Here is a 20,335-nt window from a genome sequence, read left to right on the forward strand (position 1 = left end):
TGGGAAGGCGTCCGCGCGGCGGCCATTTTGTCTTGTCGGCTCCTGTTTAGCGCAGGCTTTTAGGCCGGGAGCGGGCTGGAGAGCTTGGCGACTGCGTCGCCGGCGTTTTCTTTGGTGGGTGCCAGGGCTGGTGGGAGCAGTCGCCCGAGGAAAGCACCATGATTTCGGCCGCGCAATTGTTGGATGAGTTAATGGGCCGGGACCGAAACCTCGCCCCGGATGAGAAGCGCAGCAACGTGCGGTGGGACCACGAGAGCGTAAGTCCCGCGGGCCTTGGGCCTGTGCCCGGGCGTCGTGGGGGAGGGGAGTGGAACGGACTGGGGCCCGCCGGGGCCGCGGCGCGGTTTGGGGCCCGGGCCGCCCCGCGGTCAAGTGTCTGACCCCGTGGTCGGAGGGAGCCGGGAGGATAGCCCGGGAGGGAGGAGTCCTCCTGGATCCTAGGATAAGGGATGATTTATTGTTGTTGTTTAAGTATCAAGGAAGTGAAAAAGACCCTTGGCAGAATTGAAAAGCACCTTAATCAGGCAGGGAAAGGCGGGAAAGGAAGGAATTTTTTTTTTTTTTTTAACGTCTATAGGCTCTGGAGTTTTCACTTCATTGTGAAATAGGGGAAAGGGCAGATTCAACCGTTATTTGGGCTGAGCGACGTATTTAGACTGAAATTTCTGGCCAGCATTAGTGGTAAAAATCGTAACAGTATATTATTTCAGTAACGGTTCAGTTTCGACGCTTATATGGGGAAATAAAATTTTAAAAGAGGTCATAACTTGGTAGGGTTCACCGTGATTTACAAATATTGTTTGATAGCAGTACGGTCTAGTAAGCCATTCATGTAGATAATTGTCAAGGCATTTTCTTCACGTGAAACTCATTTGATTCTCTTAACCCCGTAGGGGTAAATAATTATAAACCCAGTTTCACAGATGAGACTTGAGAGGCTCACCCAAGGTCTTTTGGCAAGTTAAATGACGATACTAAACCTAATCTTTGTGGTCTTGTTCACTTTCCACAGTTCTATGAAACTGGTTCTCTGCAAATACCCTGATGTTTATCTAGTGTTTTGAACACGATGTGTAACATTTGTTTTAGGTCTTACCTGAAGAATAGATGTAGAATTTAATTTTACATGTGGTTGTAATCAAACAAGATAATTTAAGGGCAGTTACTAATCAAAATATGAAGGAATAAACAAATATGCTTTTTTTTTTTAAGTTGCTTACTCATTTTAAACATAGGCTTTGGTCAGAATAAAATTTCTCTTGCAGTGCGGGATAACAAGTTGGTGCTAGACAAGTCTTTTCAGTACCTTAAAAAATAAGAGTTTGACTAAAGTTGTGGGCGCTGCCTGATTCCACAGTAGTATGAAGTGTTGTGGTAGAATTCATAGAGTAACTGTTTTTTGCCTTGATTCTTTCTTTTCTAGGCATTTCTTTGTCACAGTGAAGTAACTTTTTCTTTTACCACTTCACTCAGTAATCTAAGCTTTGCCAGAAGAAAAAAATGAGCATTATGATTCACTTGTTGGGCAAATAGGACATTTATCTATTTTGAATTACAGAGAGAAAATTCCTTTTAATTGCTCATCAACTGGAGCAGCCTATGTCTGTGCCTAATTGGTTTTGAACAAGTGTTGTGGAGAAACTTTTTTTCCTGGTGGTATTTTATTGCCATATTCCATTACATGTGCTGGGTTTATAACACAAGTAATGAGGCTGTCAGAAAAGCAACTTAAGTTTTATGTCATCTTAGTTCAATAAATCTGTTTTCCTTTCAGGGTTTTTTTTTTCCTTTTAGTGCTTCTCACTGATTTAAACTTTTGGTGCTGTTAAAATATTTTATGCCTTTAATGACAAGTTGCACTTCATTCTAGATTCAGGGATTTGAAAAAGTCAATTGCTGGTGTTTCAGATTCTTGTCTGCAAGGAAAGGTTGGTGTAGACCAGCATGTGGCCTCTTCTAAATAAGCAGGAATTACTATAGAGTTTTATAAAGCTGGGGAAGCTCGTGGCATCACTTCCAGGTCATTTGCGTATGTTGTTGGCTGTTAGTGCTAAAATCCTGGAGGAATAGACAACCCCAGTATGTACTGTAAGGGTTTCACCATCACTGTAACCTGATATTTCAGTTTTTTTTTTTTTTATTTTTTTGGCCACGCCTCGAGGCTTGTGGGATCTTAGTCCCTGACCAGGGATCAAACACAAGCCCTAGTCAGTGAAAGCGTGGCGTTCTAACCACTGGACCACCAGGGAATTCCCCAAAATATTTTTGCATTCCTGTTCTATCTGGAAATTTTTCTTTGCCACACTTGCACTGGATGCAGAAAGCCATTTCAGCTGGGTGGGGTCCTTTTGTTTAACAATGAAATGGAAGCTTTACCTTAGTGTTAAAAAATTCCTAGATGTCTGCATCAGACTGATCTTTGGAATTTGTTTTAAATGCAGATATCTGTACTTCTCGGGCACCCACCCACCCCCATTCTGATAGGTCTACATTAAGGCCCCAGAAATCTGCATTTTTAAAAATGTCATCTTTATGCATTCTAAAGCTTGTGAACTACTGCTTCCTGACCCACCTCCTTAGTGTCAATACTAGGTTTTTTTGTTTGTTTTAATAAATTTATTTGTTTTTATTTTTGGCTGTGTTGGGTCTTCGTTGCTGTGCGTGGGCTTTCTCTAGTTGTAGCGAACGGGGGGGGGGGGGGGGGGGCTACTCTTAGTTGCAGTGCACGGGCTTCTCATTGTCGTGGCTTCTCTTGTTGCCGAGCACCGGCTCTAGGTGCGCAGGCTTCAGTAGTTGTGGCACTTGGGCTCAGTAGTGTCACTCGGGCTCAGTAATTGTGGCACTCGGGCTCAGTAGTTGTGGCTCGCAGGCTCAGTAGTTGGTGCACGGGCTTAGTTGCTCTGCGGCATGTGGGATCTTACCAGGCCAGGGACCAAACCCATGTTCCCTGCCTTGGCAGGCGGATTCTTAACCACTGTGCCACCAGGGAAGCCCAATGCTAGGTTTTTAATTGTGAGCTAGAAGCACTTGGGGGAAACTCATTTTTAAGTGAAGGATGCTTCTGTGATGCAAATTACTGACCTTTCATTTATTTGTAAAGATGTATGTAACCACTATCAGGGAAAATGCTTTACGTTACAGGCCTTTCCAACTTTTGTAGATTGTTACCTTTGGATCTGAGAGAAAGTAGTGTTCAACTAAAGTAGTTTTCAACTCAAGTCAAATCAGCTTTAATACTGTTCCAAGGATTCATTGACACACCCTCGTCCCTCATTGATTAATATTTTACATTTAACTGAGATTAGTGTTTTTGCGTTAAGCAGTTTGCTTTGTTAATCCTGAACAACCAGGGTAATGAGGAAAGCGTATGATTTTACCTGCCTAGTGTGAGCACCTTTTGGTTAGTGTTCACATGCAAAGATTTCAGCGTTTGATAGAGAAGGCATTGGTAGCCTTCTGATCATCTGAAGAGTTGAGATTGTAGGGAATTGTAAAGTTTGGTCTGGAGCTTTTATTATTATATATATAAAAGGAACTTTGTAGTTCAAATTGAGGATTTTATATTGTAGATCTCAACCCAAGAGTGAAATTAAGTGTTGACTTAACTCTGATTCTAATAATATGTAAAATGAGACTTTGTTCATAATTTATCAAATTCAGGTGTGCCCTCTTTTCAATGAAGGCTTAATGATTTATGAAGGGAATTGAAATAAATGTTCTTTTCTAAAATTTTCACAATGTTAGCAGATACTGTCACTGACACTGAAAGTTGTTTAGAAAAGAAAAAAACAGTTAAGTTACTGTCCACATTTTTACTTGTGACTTTTAACATCTAAAAAAGGGATTCAGGGCTTCCCTGGTGGCGCAGTGGTTGAGAGTCCGCCTGCCGATGCAGGGGACACGGGTTCGTGCCCCGGTCCGGGAGGATCCCACATGCTGCGGAGCGGCTGGGCCCGTGAGCCATGGCCGCTGAGCCTGCGTGTACGGAGCCTGTGCTCCGCAACGGGAGAGGCCACAACAGTGAGAGGCCTGCGTAGAGCAAAAAAAAAAAAAAAAAAAGGGATTCAGAATCTAAGAAGGAAATTGGAAGCAAAAAATGAGTAAATATACCACATGGCATCTACAGGTATTTTACTAGACAGTTTTTTGTTTTTTTTTTTTTTGTTTGTTTTTTTTTGCGGTACTTGGGCCTCTCACTGTTGTGGCCTCTCCCGTTGCGGAGCACAGGCTCCGTACACGCAGGCTCAGCGGCCATGGCTCACGGGCCCAGCCGCTCCGCGGCATGTGGGATCTTCCCAGACTGGGGCACGAACCCGTGTCCCCTGCATCGGCAGGCGGACTCTCAACCACTGCGCCACCAGGGAAGCCCTACTAGACAGTTTTAATTCATAGTCACCAAAATGTTATTTTTGTCAGAAGTATAGGCATCTCCTGCCTCACTCTGTAGTACGTGGTAAGTGTTGGGCTTCTTGGAATTGCCAGCAGCCTATATTTTGTGTATATAACTGCTGTTTGCTTTTTTCTCTCCAAAACACATACAGAAGTGAATAGTGGAATGAACTCTGCATGTAACCATACCCAGTGAGACACATTATCAACAGATGGCCAGTATTATTTCCTCTGTATGTCCTACCTCTTTCACTATTTTGAAGCAGTTCTATCATTTCAACCTTAAAAGACATCATTATCTGTCTCTAAAATATAAGGACTGGGACTTCCCTGGCATTCCTGTGGTTAAGACTGCTAGTACAGGGGGCATCAGGTTCGCTCCCTGGTTGGGGAACTAAGATTCTGCATGCCTTGGAGCACGACAAATAAATAACCACAATATTATTATCACACTGAAAATATTAAGGTATTTCCTTAATATTTGATTGCCTTTGGGAAACCATGTATGTGTCTCTCTGTCTCTCTCTCTCTGTCTCTCTCTCGCTGTCTCTGTCTCATTAGACTTTTTTTTCCTTCTGATGCACCGTGCAGCTTGTGGCATCTTAGTTTCCTGACCAGGGATTGAATCTGGACCCTCAAGCAGTGAAAGCACGGAGTCCTAACTACTGGACTTACAGGGAATTCCTGGTATCTCATTAGACTTGATTTCTTCACAAGGGGAGAAAGTAGCTTATGTTAGTATACAGTGTTTCATTGTTTCATGAAATGTGTTTAATTTTCTGATCATTTCTTGTAAATTGAGGAAGTTCCTATAATTACTTTGGATGATACAAATAATACAGATTATTTTGAATGACACAAAAATGTATCATTCTTATAATATGTACAATCGAATAGTATAGATGCAGCACTTTCCCTGAGAGAACTGTCATTTGGTAGCAGTTGTGAAGGAGTAATGGGCTTTTGTAGCACAGTGGGGGAAAGTAGAGGGTCTAGAAAAGCACACATGAAAAAGGCACTTAACCCAGACTGGGGTACTGGGGAAGGCCTCTTAAAGTGGACTTTAAATACTGGGACCTAAAGGATTCGTAGGAGTTAGCCTGAGGGAGAGAAGACAAATGTTACTAGGGGCTGGAGAGAATCTTAGGCCTGAGAAATTGTGAATGGTATTAGAGCTGAAGCCCTTGTTTTTGTTGTTGGGGGAGGAGGTGTGTAGATAGATGAGCAGGAACCTCGTTTTGAATGTTTTTTATAAGCCTTGTTAAAAGTTGGGACTAAATGACATTGGGAAATAATTGAAGGCTTCTTAGTGGGAGAGAGATGTTTACTATCTCAGCTGCTGTGGAAAATTGATTAAAATTTTACAGGAAATTTGTGTAGGCAATAAAAAAGAGTGAACCATGACTAATTACTATGTTAAGAATTGATTTTACTATTATGTCCCCTCTGATTTAGAGTTGTTAAAATGATTTTTTACAAAAGTAAACTTGCTTTACTATAAAAGGTTAAAATTAGAAGTAAACAGCGAAAGTCTGACCTTGTCTCCCCTTCCTATTGTTACATCCCCCTGGAAAAGCTTAAAAATTTGTATGTATGTTTCCAGATCTTTCCTAGTAATTTACAGACACAGATATATAAGTGAAAGTTGTCATATAGTAATGTAATGTTATATAAGTTATAATATATACTTAACAACTTTCACTTATACTGTGGAATCTTTCCTCATTGGTACATGTAAATCTACCTTAGTGCTTCACTGGTGGCGCAAGGAAGAATCTGCCTCCCATGCAGGGGACATGGGTTTGAGCCCTGGTCCGGGAAGATCCCACATGCCGCGGAGCAACTAAGCCCATGTGCCCCAACTACTGAGCCTGTGCTCTAGAACCCGTGTTCCACAACTACTGAGCCCGCGTGTTGCAACTGCTGAAGGCTGCGCGACTAGAGCCCGTGCTCTGCAACAAGAGAAGCCACAGCAATGAGAAGCCCGCGCACCACAACTGAGAGTAGCCCCCACTCGCCGCAACTAGAGAAAGCCCGCGTTAAGCAACGAAGACCCAACACAACCAAAAATAAATTAAAAAAAAAAATCTACCTTAGTTTAACTATTTCCTGGTGGATATGTAGATTATGTCAAATTCTTTTACCATTACCAACCAATCCGCAATGAACGTTCTCGTACATGTAGCTGAATCATTTGTAGAATAGATTCCTAGAAAGATAATGACTAAGTTAAATGCATATTTTACTTAGTCATTTTGATGGATGCTGCGAAATAGTCCCACAACTCTAGTAATGTTTGGAATGTTCCTTTTCCCAACAGTTATCTAATGCCAGATTTTAATTTTTTTGAATTTTATTTTCAGATATTGTTTTAATTTTTGACAGTTTGACTTTGTTTAATGTGATGGAAACTTGGAATTAAAATTTCCTAGTCACATTGGTTGTATCTGCATTCTCTTAAGTGGTAGTGAAAAGTACGCTGTTGAGATTGAACTCTTCTGGTCTTCAGTGTTACCTTAATTAATCAAGAGAATCACAATTATGTTATGCGAACTCTGTTCCCCCTTGCCACCTTTGGTTATCAGACTTCTAGGTCCATGATGGACATTTAGTAAAGACTTGCTGAGTCAAAGACTTAATATTTTTAGTTAAACATCCTCAATCCCTGGGAAGGGTTAAAAGAAGCAGTCTAAGTAGCTAGAGTTTATTGGGTAGAATAACAAATGTGTTGATGTTCCATTTCTTTACAACAGTATCTTAAGGAGAATTGGAGAGTGGAAGGAGCACACAGAAAAGAATTAGGAAAATAGGTTTTAATCTCTATTTTGTAAGTAGCTAGATGCCTTCAGGGCAGGTCACGTGGTTGATCTCCCTTTCTCATCTCAGATGGAGTGATTGGACTAAATTATAGGTAGACCTGCTGGCATGCCTTATTTGATCTACATAGTGCCTAAAGACATTTTAAAAAGTAATGGGTAGTATTTTAAAAACCAGACTTATTTGCTCATTTCTCCCAATTCAGTAAATGGAGAGTTTAAATTTTACAATCCCACTGTGAAATACTTATTGTCTCCTTTTTTTGTATTGAGGACACGAGGCAGAGTTACAGTTGAAAAGTGGCGGCCACGTTTCAAACTCTGCAGTATGTTGCCTCTCCAAGCATACCTATTTCAACTTGCCTATTTCATACTCTGCTATGTCTGTCTTTTCATGTTTCCTTATGCCTAGAATGTCTTGTCATTCCACTTCTGAACTTAACCAGTTCAAGCTTCACCACTTGACATTCCTGACTAAATTCCTGTCTGTTCTAGTGATGCATGTACATTTTAGTTTTTGTGTCACTACTAAACCGAGCTTCTTGAGGAGTGAGTCTTAACATGGTCTTGTATTGATACTTCAAGCATTGTTTTTAGCACATAGTGTTAAATGATTTTTGAAGTGCCATTTTCTACTTTTTCAAATTAAATGCCGTTTAAAATTAAAATTCCATACAGTACTTACTAGATTTAAGTGTGTTCACTCACGTATTTTATTGGAAAACTGACATAGTATATTTAGACTTAGAGTTTTGACCACTTAGAATGTACTGTTTTTTGGAAAACTATATAAATAAGGCTTAGAGTTTAGAATAAAACTTTATTTTATTTGTTTATTTTTGGCTGTGTTGGGTCTTCGTTGCTGTGTGTGGGCTTTCTCTAGTTGCGGCGAGCGGGGGCTACTCTTCGTTGCGGTGCACAGGCTTCTCATTGCAGTGGCTTCTCTTGTTGCGGAGCATGGGCTTTAGGCGTGCAGGCTTCAGTCGTTGTGGCGCGCAGGCTCAGTAGTTGTGGCTCGCGGCTTCTAGAGTGCAGGCTCAGTCGTTGTAGCGCATGGGCTTAGTTGCTCCGTGGTATGTGGGATCTTTCTGGACCAGGGATCGAACCCGTGTCCCCTGCATTGGCAGGCGGATTCTTAACCGCTGTGCCACCAGGGAAGTCCTAAGAATAAAACTTTAAATAGCTCTGAAAATCAGAGGTATTTTAGTTTTAAAAACCAGAATTTATTACACATTTTATGACAAACCTTGAAGTTGGTAGTCATCCCCACTTTTACAGAAAACTTAAGTCATACAGTATGTGGTAAATCCCAGTTTAGACCCAGGTCAGTTTGATTTTGGTGATAAATGTTATTAAAACTAAGATTCAATAAGTACTATTTGGAAATAATTCCAAAAAGATTTCCTTCCTATAAATACTCAAGTTTGTATTTAGTTATATTTAAGAGTCAGGAGGGACCTTAGAGATGTTTATTCCTTTGTTTTAATGAACAGTAGTCTTATATTTACATATGTACTTGAAAGCAAAATGCATAGTGATAGTAATAACTTTCATACTTATGATAGTAAACTTTCATACTTATGAGGGCTGAACGCCAAGTTTAGTTTTAAAATTAATATAATTAAATAATATAATTAAAACCATATAATTTGTAGCTATAAGTAATGGTAAATGCTGGTAATAACTATTATTAACCTATTTCATATAACTATTAAAATTGTGGGAAATTTGTTAAATAATTTTTGGGCCCTTGGAACCAGGGTTAATAGTCTGAAAGATAAGTAGCATACCCTCTTTGTCTGTCCTCCTTCCCCCAAATGAAAGGGATTCTTTTTTTTTTACTAGCTAATTATTTGGTTGCGCCGGGTCTTAGTTGCGGCTCACGGGCTCCTTAGTTGCGGCTCACGGGCTCCTTAGTTGTGGCTTGCCTGCTCCTTAGTTGTGGCATGCATGCGGGATCTAGTTCCCTGACCAGGGATCAAACCTGGGCTCCCTGCATTGGGAGCACGGAATCTTAACCACTGTGCCACCAGGGAAGTCCCCTGAAAGAGATTCTTAAACTGAATGTTGGCATTGGTATTTTGCTGATACACTTAAAGTGGATGCAGAATTTAACAAGTCAGACATTTTAATAATTAGAAAAGTATATAGCATTTTAAAACAATCATTTGCATGTATAGAGCCCTTTTAAAATTCAGGTATAGTTGATTTACAATATTATATAAGTTTCGGGTGTACAACATAGTGATTTACAATTTTTAAAGATTTTACTCCATTTACAGTTACTGTAAAATATTGGCTATATTATATTCCCTGTGCTGTACAATATATCTTTGTAGCTTATTTATTTTATACATCATAGTCTGTACCTCTTAATACACTACCTCTATTTTGCCCCTCCCTCTTCCCATTTGTTCTCTATATCACAGAGTCTGTTTTATTTTGTTATCATTCACTAATTTGCTTTTTTTTTTTTTTTTTTAAGATTCCACAAATGCATACAGTATTTGTCTTTCTCTGTCTGGCTTATTTCACTAAGTATAATCCCCTCCAAGTCCATCTTTGTTGTTGCAAATGGCAAATTTTCATGGCTGATTAGTGTTCCATCGTGTATATATACCACATTTTCTTTATCCATTCATGTGTTGATGGGCACTTAGGATGCTTCCATATCTTGGCTATTGTAAATAACGCTGCTGTGAACATTGGGGTGCATGTATCATTTTGAATTAGTGTTTTCGTTTTCTTTGGATACATACCCTGGAGTGGAATTGTTGGATCATATATGGTAGTTCTATTTTTATTTTTTGAGGAACTTACATATGGTTTTTCCACAGTGGCTGCACCAATTTACATTCCTCCCAACAGTGTACAAGGGTTCCCCTTTCTCCACATCCTCGCCAACATGTTATTTGTGGTCATACAGAGCCTTTTTAATAATTTAAAATCGAGTGTTAGAACTTCTAAAGAAAAGAAAATGGTACAAAGATACTATGACATATGGCTACATATAACAGGATAATATTGATATAAAACTAAATCTGTTTAGACATGATTTTTGAATCTCATTGTTCTTTATGAGACCTTTCTTTATAAGACCTTAGTTCTTTTGGACACAGCTTATGGAACCACATTGCTTCACACAAGTATAAAACAGTTGACCTTTGAAGCAAAAAGCAATCTATTTCAGATTTAACATCCAGTTCTAAGTGTCTCGAAAAAACTCATTCAATCTTAAATTTAGCAGACCTTTTCTATCATATGTTATAGTTGTACATTGAAAAATTACCCAATAACAATGAAGGGTTATATGAAGGGAGATATTTTGCTTAACAGGTTTTGGTTTGCAGTGTTATAGAATTAAACATAGGATAGAGCAGTCTCGGAATATATCTGAAGGAGTTACAAAAGTACCAGTGAGAGAGAATTAAAAGTCGGTTTCATGTTAATAATTCTTCCTCATACCATAGAAATTACTCAGTAAAGTGCTGGCATGTGTGAAAATATCCACTACACCTTAGGGCCCGTTACAGGATCTCTTTAAGTGAAAATACTGAACCAGATTGCTTTAAATAAGTGTTACTTGGAATTTAGGCAGTGATTTCCAAGTCTTAGTCTGTAAATTGGTTCTGCTCTTTAACAAAGTTAGGAAAATAAGAACAATGTGTTTTTTGTGTGTTTTTAATTAAAAAGTTATCTTTTTTCTGGATGTCTTTATCCAATATTTTTTGTTGCTTGGGAGTAGGGCAGTGATTTCTAATAGAAATAGAAAATGCTGGTAACTGTCAGTCCTGCACTTCTTGTACTGGAATCCAGGAGTCTGAAAGTCATTAATTTACCTAACTAAATGGCTTAACAAATGAAATTATTCTTAACTTACTTGGTTGAAAGATGAAGATCGTGAAATGAGAAAATAGTTATTTGGCACCCTTTTCTGGTATAGTTCTAAAACCGAACAATTTCAAAAAGTTAAATTACCTTTGTTTTTCTTCACTAGGTTTGTAAATATTATCTCTGTGGTTTTTGTCCTGCGGAATTGTTCACAAACACTCGTTCTGATCTTGGTAAGTAAGTGTTCTGTGTAACTTATCGAATTTATGATTAAAGAGAAACTGATACTTTATAATTTTGAAAGGAAGTTTCCTCTTAAAGGTTTGTTGATAAAGTAATTTCTTTCCTGGCTTAGTTTTTTGAATGTATTAATAAATGTCAGTCTAATTAAACATGGTGGCTTAATTGAATATACATATCTATTTCCACTCCCTCCTGAAACCCCTCCACTAAAATGAAAATTTAAAAACAAAAACGGTGTAAATGGAAGAGTCGAGATAACATTAGAGATGTCAGCACATTTTTGGAAGATGACAAGTGGATGGAAGAATAGCAGAGAAACCTGTACCCTAAAAGCCTGCAGAAGGGGGTATTAAACAGAAGAAAGAGTTTGATCAGCAGAACCCTGGACAGGCTCAGGATTTGGAGGCATCAGGTACCATAGAAGGCAGAGTTGTTGAATCATGGGGCTGAAAACCAGAGATGAGTCTAGTTCAGGGTTTCTCAACCTTGACATTTGACAGTTTTACCTGGAAAATTCTGTGTTTGCAGGGGTGGGAGGGGCTGTCCTGTGGATTGTAGGATGTTTAGTAGCATCCTTGGCCTGTACCCAGTAGATGCCAGTAACATCTCCCAATTGTGACAACCAAAAATGCGTCCAGGCATTGCCAGATACCCCTGGGGGCAAAACTGCCCTTGTTGAGAACCACTAGTCTGTGTGGTCAGACCTGTGCATCTGGTGATTCTGTCTCCCACCCCTACAGCCCAGGAGACCCCGGGGGTTATGTTCTGAAGAAATTGGGGTAAAGAGACTCTAGTTCATTTGAGCCACAAAATGCAAAAAAAAAATTTGATCATTTTCTTCTCCCAAGGATGGTACATAACTAGTATCATTCTAGAAACATTAACAGCTTGCCCTAAAACATTAAGAGCACATTAGGGCTGGATGTATCTAGATACTGGGAGTAGAGATACAGGACAGGGCAGTAATGAACGAAGATGAGACTATAAGAGATAAAATGAGTCTGTATTTTCAATAGTGAGGTTTTCCCATTCCCTTCCTCTGCCCTGTTCCTAGAAGGATACAGCCAGATGTTTTTCCCCAGGCAGAAGAGAAGAGGATTCTTTAGAGAAAGTGAACAGTTCCAGAGAAATGATCTACAGGTACTGACCCTTGGGGAATCTCCTAAAAGAAAGTCTTGCTGCCCGATTTTCCTATGGTAAAGCCCGTTAGTTGACAGACCCTGCCTGAGCATACCAACTTCGAGTCAGATTTTGGAAGTGTTTTGCCAGCCAAGGAATACCAGTCAGACATTTGAAGAAAACCTTCAAACACAAAAGATTAACCAAAACCAACAGAAAAAAAGAATTAGTGGAATATGGTGGCTAATGGGGGAAAACAGAAGAAAAAAAAATTTAAAGCCGTAACTAAATTCAGTATCCTCAGAGAAATAAGAGAACATGTCAGGAGGAATAGGATGCTGTATTAAAAGGGAAGTTTTGAAAAACTAAGAAGAGTTCTTAGAAATTAGAACTAGAGAAATCTGAAATAAAATCAGGGGAAAGTTTTGAGGATAAAATAAATTTGTGGAATGTTGATAAAAAATTAAAATTTGAAAAAATTATATCAGTCCAGTCCTCTAATAGCTAATTAAGAGTTCTAGATAGAGAAAACAGAAGGGAGGAAATTTTAATATTGCATTATTAAAGGACTTTACCCTCTAGATTGAGTGAGTCCTTCAAGAGCTCAGTACAACAAATGAAAAAAGATCCACACCATTGTGAAATTCCAGAACACCAGGCGTGAGGGTGGGGCACATAGGATTATCAGTCAGAATGGCCTCAAATTTGTCAGTATGACACTGGAAGTTGAAGACACTGCAGAAACACCCTCAGGATTCTGAATGAAAAAATGTTTTTACCTAGGTTAGCTATATAGCCAAACAAAAGGACATTTTCAGACATGCACGGTCTCAACAAACTTATCTACCGCCTTTTCTCTGGAAACTCATGGGTGTAAACCAAGAAGGAGAGAAATAAGAGATCCAGTAAACTTCAGTACAAACCAGAAAAGGAATTTCTAAGGATGACAACTCTATTAGTGAGCTTAGAAAAAAAGCAGCCCAGGCTGAAGCAGGACAGAAAGCTCATGGAAGGAAATAAAGCTGATTATCTGATTATCTCATTGGTATTGAGATAGTTTCTTATAGCTGAGTTAAAGTGTTTGAGATGAATTTGGAAATAGAGACATAGAAAAGACTAAACAAAAGAAAGAATTCCAGTAAGTTTATCAAAAGTGTCATTATAATGCACCTTTTGTTTGACTCAGCAGTTAATGTAGGACTTGCATAATCAAAATATACGCACTGAATGTTTATTTAACCTAAATTTTTGATGCCTAGGATAAACCAAGAAAAAGCAAAATAAGCGTAAAATTTAGAAATATGGAGGTAATTCCAGAAGATACAGCTAAAAGGGTCAAAATTGGTTGCCTTTTGGAGATGGTACGGGGTAGGACTAGGGTGCTAGTCTTGTACTATTTACAGAGACTCGAAATTAATAAAATGTCGCTGGTGGTTCAGACCAGTGGTCTGCCCTCATCCCAGTTTTCTTCTTGGTGGCAGTAAGGAACAATATTTTCCATTCCTCCTACTCCCTCTTTTTTCTTCTCTTACGTAGTTCTGTGTTACACTCATCTTGAAGACTAAGGAGAACACTTTTCATGTGCTTACTTGGGTATGTCGCTTCATGATTCAGTAGGCTTAATTTAGGTGTCTACAGACTACTCAGTGATTAAATGAATCTTCTTTCCTTTTTTAAAAAAAAACTTTTGTTTTAGCAAGAGAAGAGTTAACTTCAATAATTTATACCTTCATATTTCTTGTTCTTTCAGGGCCTTGTGAAAAAATTCATGATGAAAATCTGCGAAAACAGTAAGTTACCTTTTGGGGGATCATCTCCCCACCCCCATCATTATTTGGCTTTAAGGGGACAAGGATTGAAGAAATAATTGAAATTCGTGTAAAATGAATGTTGGACAGAGGTCCTCTTCATTAGTTGGGGGTGGTACAAAGTGATGCAGCTTTATGTAGTATCACCATATGAGTACATACTGTATGCCAAGTATAAGCCTAAGCATTTTTTTCTATATCACATTTGTTTTTATTTTATTTTTCTTCTATTATTATTTTTTGGTGGCTCCTCACGGCTTGCAGGATCTTAGTTCCCTGACCAGGGGTTGAACCCGGACCCTCAGCAGTGAAAGCACAGAGTCCTAACACTGGACCGCCAGGGAGTTCCCTACGCCTTCAGTCTAAACGCAGTAGTCCATGAGATTATTTAAGATAGAATATGAGAGTTGTAATCAATAAAGATTTGGAAGGAAAGCAGTGCTTGTTTATTTTCATTTTTATTAGGTATGAGAAGAGTTCTCGTTTTATGAAAGTTGGCTATGAGAGAGATTTTCTGCGATACTTACAGAGCTTACTTGCAGAAGTAGAACGTAGAATTAGACGAGGCCATGCTCGTTTGGCATTATCTCAAAACCAGCAGTCATCTGGGGTGAGTATGAAATTAATTTACAGTCTTTGTAAAGTGTCCTTGTTCTCTGGAAACCCAGATTTCCCTAGTGTTGAAACTTGTGTTCAGGTTCATTCATTACTTTGTATTCTTTTAAAATTTCAGTCTTCATTAGTAAATGCAATATTGATTTTGCTAATCATAAGGTTTTGATCTTAGATATAAATAACTGACAGAATATGCAGCTGATTAACAAAAATTGAGGCAGCTGAGTTACTGTCCTTGTGATTCAGTTATTAAGTAAAATAGTAGGGATGGTATGTGAGAGTTTGAACGTCTATTTCTGTATTTTAGTTGTTGATAATACATTCTGTTGTCTTCATTAGGCAGCTGGTCCAACAGGCAAAAATGAAGAAAAAATTCAGGTTCTAACAGATAAAATCGATGTACTCCTGCAGCAGGTGAGAATTGTGTGCGTTAATGTCAGAAAATACTTGGAGTAGACACTTAACCAAAGAAGGTATAAGGACAGCAAATAAATACATGTAAAGTTGCTCAGTGTCATTAGACATTAGGGAAATACAAATCTACAGTGAGATGCTTTTTGAACACCTATTAGAATTGCTAAAATTAAAAAGACTGACCTGTTACTGGAGAGCTGGGCAAACTATCTTACGCTGTTGGGGTATGTAAAATGGTGCAGCCACTTTGGAAAAAGGTTTCTCTCTTAAAAAGTTAAAAGAGGCACCACGAGCCATTACACTACTAGGGAGATGAAAGCATATGTTTACACAAAGAGTTGTATACCGATGTTTATAGTGGCTTTATTCATACTAGGCAGGTAACACTCCAGACAAACCTGGAAAGAACTCATGTGAGTGTCAGTAGGTTAATGGATAAAAAAAATGTGATGTATCTATACCAGCGGTCCCCAACCTTTTTGGCACCAGGGACCGGTTTCATGGAAGACAGTTTTTCCACAGATGGGGGTGGGGGGATGGTTTCGGGATGATTCAAGCTCGTTACATTTCTCGTGCAGTTTATTTCTATTGCTGTTACATTGTAATATATAATGAAATAAGTGTACAGCTCACCATAATGCTGACAGGAGGTGGAGCTCAGGTGGTGATGTCAGCTATAGGGAAGCAGCTGTAAATACAGATGAAGCTTTGCTTGCTCGCCTGCCGCTCACCTCCTGCTGTGTGGCCAGGTTCCTAATAGACCACGGACCACTCTTGGTCCGGGGGTTGGGGACCCCTGATCTATATACAGTGTGATACACTCTTCAGTAATAAAAAGGAATTAATTACATGTAACTGTGTGGATGAATCTTTTTTTTTTTTGCGGTACGCCGGCCTCTCACTGTTGTGGCCTCTCCCGTTGTGGAGCACAGGCTCCGGACTCGCGGGCTCAGCGGCCGTGGCTCACGGGCCCAGCCGCTCCGCGGCATGTGGGATCTTCCCAGACCGGGGCACGAACCCGTGTCCCCTGCATCGGCAGGCGGACTCTCAACCGCTGCGCCACCAGGGAAGCCCCGTGTGGATGAATCTTAAGATAATTAGGTTGAGTGAAAGAGGCCAGAGCCCTACAGAAGGAAAAAAAAAGTGCATGGTTCCATTTAAATAAAATTCTAGAAAATGCAAACTAATCTATAGTGACATAAAGCAGATCAGTGGTTGCTTTGGGAGGAGATACAACAAAGAGGCAGGAGGAAACCTTCTCGGGTGATGGATATGTTTATTATCTAGATGGTGGTGTTGCTTTCATGGGAGTCAAACCTTATGAAATTGTGCACCTTAGAAATTTGCTGTTTATGTTCTGTTAAGTATACATAATTAATGCAGGCTTCATTAAACAAAACCAAACAAAAAGACCCAAAATAACCGCTAAATGCTAATGAAGCTTGGGGTAAAAAGAAAAATACTTGGATAGTGTGGTTAGAAAGATATCTTGACTGCTTTTTAAATTCCCCTTAGATTGAAGAATTAGGATCTGAAGGAAAAGTAGAAGAAGCCCAGGGAATGATGAAATTAGTTGAACAGTTAAAAGAAGAGAGAGAATTGCTTAGGTCCACAACTTCGGTGAGTAGCAACCTCATTTTGGTTTACTCAGGCTGTTCACTGAGAATTACTAGGATCTATTCCGATTTGAGAACAGTTTTCTAATGTCAGCAAACTTTATTTTAAAGGGCCACATAGTAAATATTTTAGGTTTGCAGGTCACAAGATTTGTAATATAAAGGCTCTTATATTACAAAAGCAGCTTTAAACAATATATAAACAATTGGATGTGGCTTTGTTCCAGTAAAACTTTTAAAAAAACAGGCCTCTAAGCCGCTGGCTTGCCAACCTGTGCCTTAGATCATAAGTATTGATTTGGGCCTGGGTTTTATTTATTTTTTGTTAGAACAAATTACTCAGTTTGTATTTACCTTAGTACAGAATTGGTATACTCTTAATAATACCTTCTACTTTCTTAACTTTCAGTTAGAGAATATAATGTTTAGATATTGATACGTGTTTTGGTATCAATGTATTTGATATGTCTTTGATACAGTGTATTTTGTATCAGTGTATGTATTTGTACATACAAAATACGTGTTTTGGATATTGATGCTAGAATATAATTGGTCATTGGTTCCCAAATATTAAAAGGATATGTTCAGATTATACTCAGTTCAATTCCTTAATGATTTTGAAAAACACTTTTAATATGGAGTCCACATTTTTAACCTGTTGAACCAAGCAAGAAATGAATTCAGACTAAAATAGGTAGCTTTTTCGAGGTGGTATAGGTAGCTTTTTCTTTGTTGGAGTTGAGGGATGGGGTCTCAGTACTTCTTGGGTGATGTGGAAAGTTGATTGCTGCTGTCATGCTTCCTCTCTCTAAAAGTTACTGCTCAGTATTATGGCTTTGGGGAAGTGGAAAGTAGCAGTTGACAAAATTAAAAATCTATTCTAAATGTTAAGTACTTTTGGGGCGATTTGTTTGTTCTGTCTTCCTCAGATAGTCTTATAATAACTGATTTATCATTTCAGACAATTGAAAGTTTTGCTGCCCAAGAAAAACAAATGGAAGTTTGTGAAGTGTGTGGAGCCTTTTTGATAGTGGGAGATGCCCAGTCCCGGGTAGATGACCATTTGATGGGAAAACAGCACATGGGCTATGCCAAAATTAAAGCTACTGTAGAAGAATTAAAAGTAAGTTTCTTATAAACATGTATTTTAGCTATAGCTAGTACTTTATTTTAATATGGTTAAAAATTGATCACATAGAGATATAAATCTCTCGTTGATATTTTTGCTGACTGTGTTATTTGAGGTAGCGATAATCCCTGTAATGCCTTGCTATTCATTAGATTAGCAAAGCACTGTATTTTTTTTACTCTGTAGTGCCAGGAATTTGGGAGAAATAATATTCCTGAGGGTTTAGTCAAATAATATCTTGTGTACATACATGGTGTTGAGATTTCTCCATTTCACTTTTAGGGTATCAAATTCCATAAGTTGGTCTAAAAATGCTTCACATTAGGTAGCCATTGTTTGACAGTGTCTTTATATAGTTCTAAAAAAAAAATCAAACTCTATTTCCTTAGGAAAAATTAAGAAAAAGAACTGAAGAACCTGATCGTGATGAGCGTTTAAAAAAGGAGAAACAAGAACGAGAAGAAAGAGAAAAAGAAAGGGAGAGAGAAAGGGAAGAAAGAGAGAGGAAACGACGAAGAGAAGAGGAAGAAAGAGAAAAAGAAAGGGCTCGAGACAGAGAAAGAAGAAAGAGGAGTCGATCAAGGAGTCGTCACTCAAGCCGAACTTCTGACCGAAGATGCAGCAGGTCTCGGGACCACAAAAGATCACGAAGTAGAGAAAGAAGGCGAAGCAGGTATATTGAACACATGAAACAGAGCCAGACATATAGTGAGTGTACAATAAACAGTAGTAATTACTAGTGATATTCCTTGGTACTTGACCCTCTTAAGTCTCATTAAGCGTGAGGATGGATTATGAGAGTTGAATCTGAAAGAGTCCATCTTCGAGGCAACTTCATTGCTATTTCTGAGGCAGTCTAAGGAGGTTTGATGCAGTCTTATTAGGAAGTCGGTGTATTGGATGGTCTTTTAAGTGCTTCTCTTCTCATTGATTCTGAGAAGACTTTTTTTTTTTTTTTTTTTTTTCCCCCAGTACGCAGGCCTCTCACTGTTGTGGCCTCTCCCATTGCGGAGCACAGGCTCCGGACGCACAGGCTCAGCGGCCATGGCTCACGGGCCTAGCCGCTCCGTGGCATGTGGAATCTTCCCGGACCGGGGCACGAACCCGTGTCCCCTGCATTGGCAGGCGGACTCTCAACCACTGCGCCACCAGGGAAGCCCAAGACATTTAAATTATAAATTATTTTGGGTAGGGCTACCTATTTGAAAAATTGAAGTTAGAAGGATTTTCAATTTTCAGTTCTTAAGATTTCTAATGTAAATATGTTTTAATAGTAGATTCTATTCTTTTGCCTTTAAGGGTAAGTTTTGCTTTTAATCTTGTTATTTATTCAACAGTATGTAATTCTTCAAGGTTTTTTCTCACTGTAATATCAGCTGAAATTGCTTTCCTTTTGTTTCAAATTATTTAAGAAGCAGAGATCGACGAAGAAGCAGAAGCCATGATAGGTCAGAAAGAAAGCATAGATCTCGTAGTCGGGATCGAAGAAGATCAAAAAGCCGAGATCGAAAGTCATATAAGCACAGGAGCAAAAGTCGGGACAGAGAACAAGATAGAAAATCCAAGGAGAAAGGTTAGTTTTTATGAGAATTTAATTTATTAAGAGACTGTTTTCACTTTCTTGTCTCCCCACCGACTCACTTTTCTTCAGACACAGGCAGAGTTCCACTTCAAGCTATACTCATTTTCACTTATGATGAATACCATTCAGTAGGAGACAAGCATTATTCTTCCCTCTCCTGCTCTGATTTGTGAGAATGACAGTTGGCCTGGTGTTTTCTTAGAACATGTTAAAGTCACATCCTTCAATTGATAACTTGAAGGCTTATCATTTAGTTTCTTCCAAGTATTGCATTACCTTTTAGCCTTATTAAGGTGTAGAATTCTTGGTTATTGGCCACTTTTTTTTTTTTTGGTACTTGCTGCAGTGTTCCATAATATGTCTTGCAGAGTAAAATGTACATTACTGCGTTGGTGCTCATGTACAGCATTCATTTAACTCAGTACTTCTAAGTTTGCGGTAGTTGAATGCCTTACATGTGTCTTACTGTGTTTTTTATTGAAGCAACATGTTCTTTCCCCTCTACTTTTTCCTTTGGTTTTCTGTGGCATTCCAGTATCTGGTTCACTGTGCACTCTTAATGGACTTTTTCATTTTGTCTTTGGCATGTTTTCACAAGGATATTCTCATCTTTCAACTTAGCCTTCATTGAACGATAATTCTTTTAATCATTAGGGTTGCCTTTCTGCGTTTTCTTCAGATTCTTCGTGCGTCTGTCATTTTGTATTGACTGGGCTATTCTGCTTTGCATGGTTTTCAGGAATGAGAGAAAGGGCTTATTTCTAATTTTCTTG

At 38.9% G+C, this 20,335-nt stretch overlaps 1 protein-coding gene across 1 annotated transcript in view; it reads left to right on the plus strand.

Annotated features, from left to right (window-relative positions):
- Positions 1–11: 11 nt before the first annotated feature.
- The window catches only part of LUC7L3 (LUC7 like 3 pre-mRNA splicing factor), a 25,076-nt gene continuing 4,752 nt past the window's right edge, over positions 12–20,335 (plus strand). The window contains exons 1-9 of the mRNA XM_065896833.1: positions 12–257; positions 11,203–11,269; positions 14,149–14,188; positions 14,672–14,816; positions 15,161–15,235; positions 16,751–16,855; positions 17,813–17,974; positions 18,370–18,653; positions 19,393–19,553. Coding sequence (XP_065752905.1) covers positions 159–257; positions 11,203–11,269; positions 14,149–14,188; positions 14,672–14,816; positions 15,161–15,235; positions 16,751–16,855; positions 17,813–17,974; positions 18,370–18,653; positions 19,393–19,553 — 1,138 coding nt within the window. The 5' untranslated portion in view covers positions 12–158. The remainder of the gene's footprint in view (positions 258–11,202; positions 11,270–14,148; positions 14,189–14,671; positions 14,817–15,160; positions 15,236–16,750; positions 16,856–17,812; positions 17,975–18,369; positions 18,654–19,392; positions 19,554–20,335) is intronic.

Source organism: Phocoena phocoena, chromosome 19 (genome assembly GCF_963924675.1).
Source record: "Phocoena phocoena chromosome 19, mPhoPho1.1, whole genome shotgun sequence".
Lineage (NCBI taxonomy): Eukaryota > Metazoa > Chordata > Mammalia > Artiodactyla > Phocoenidae > Phocoena > Phocoena phocoena.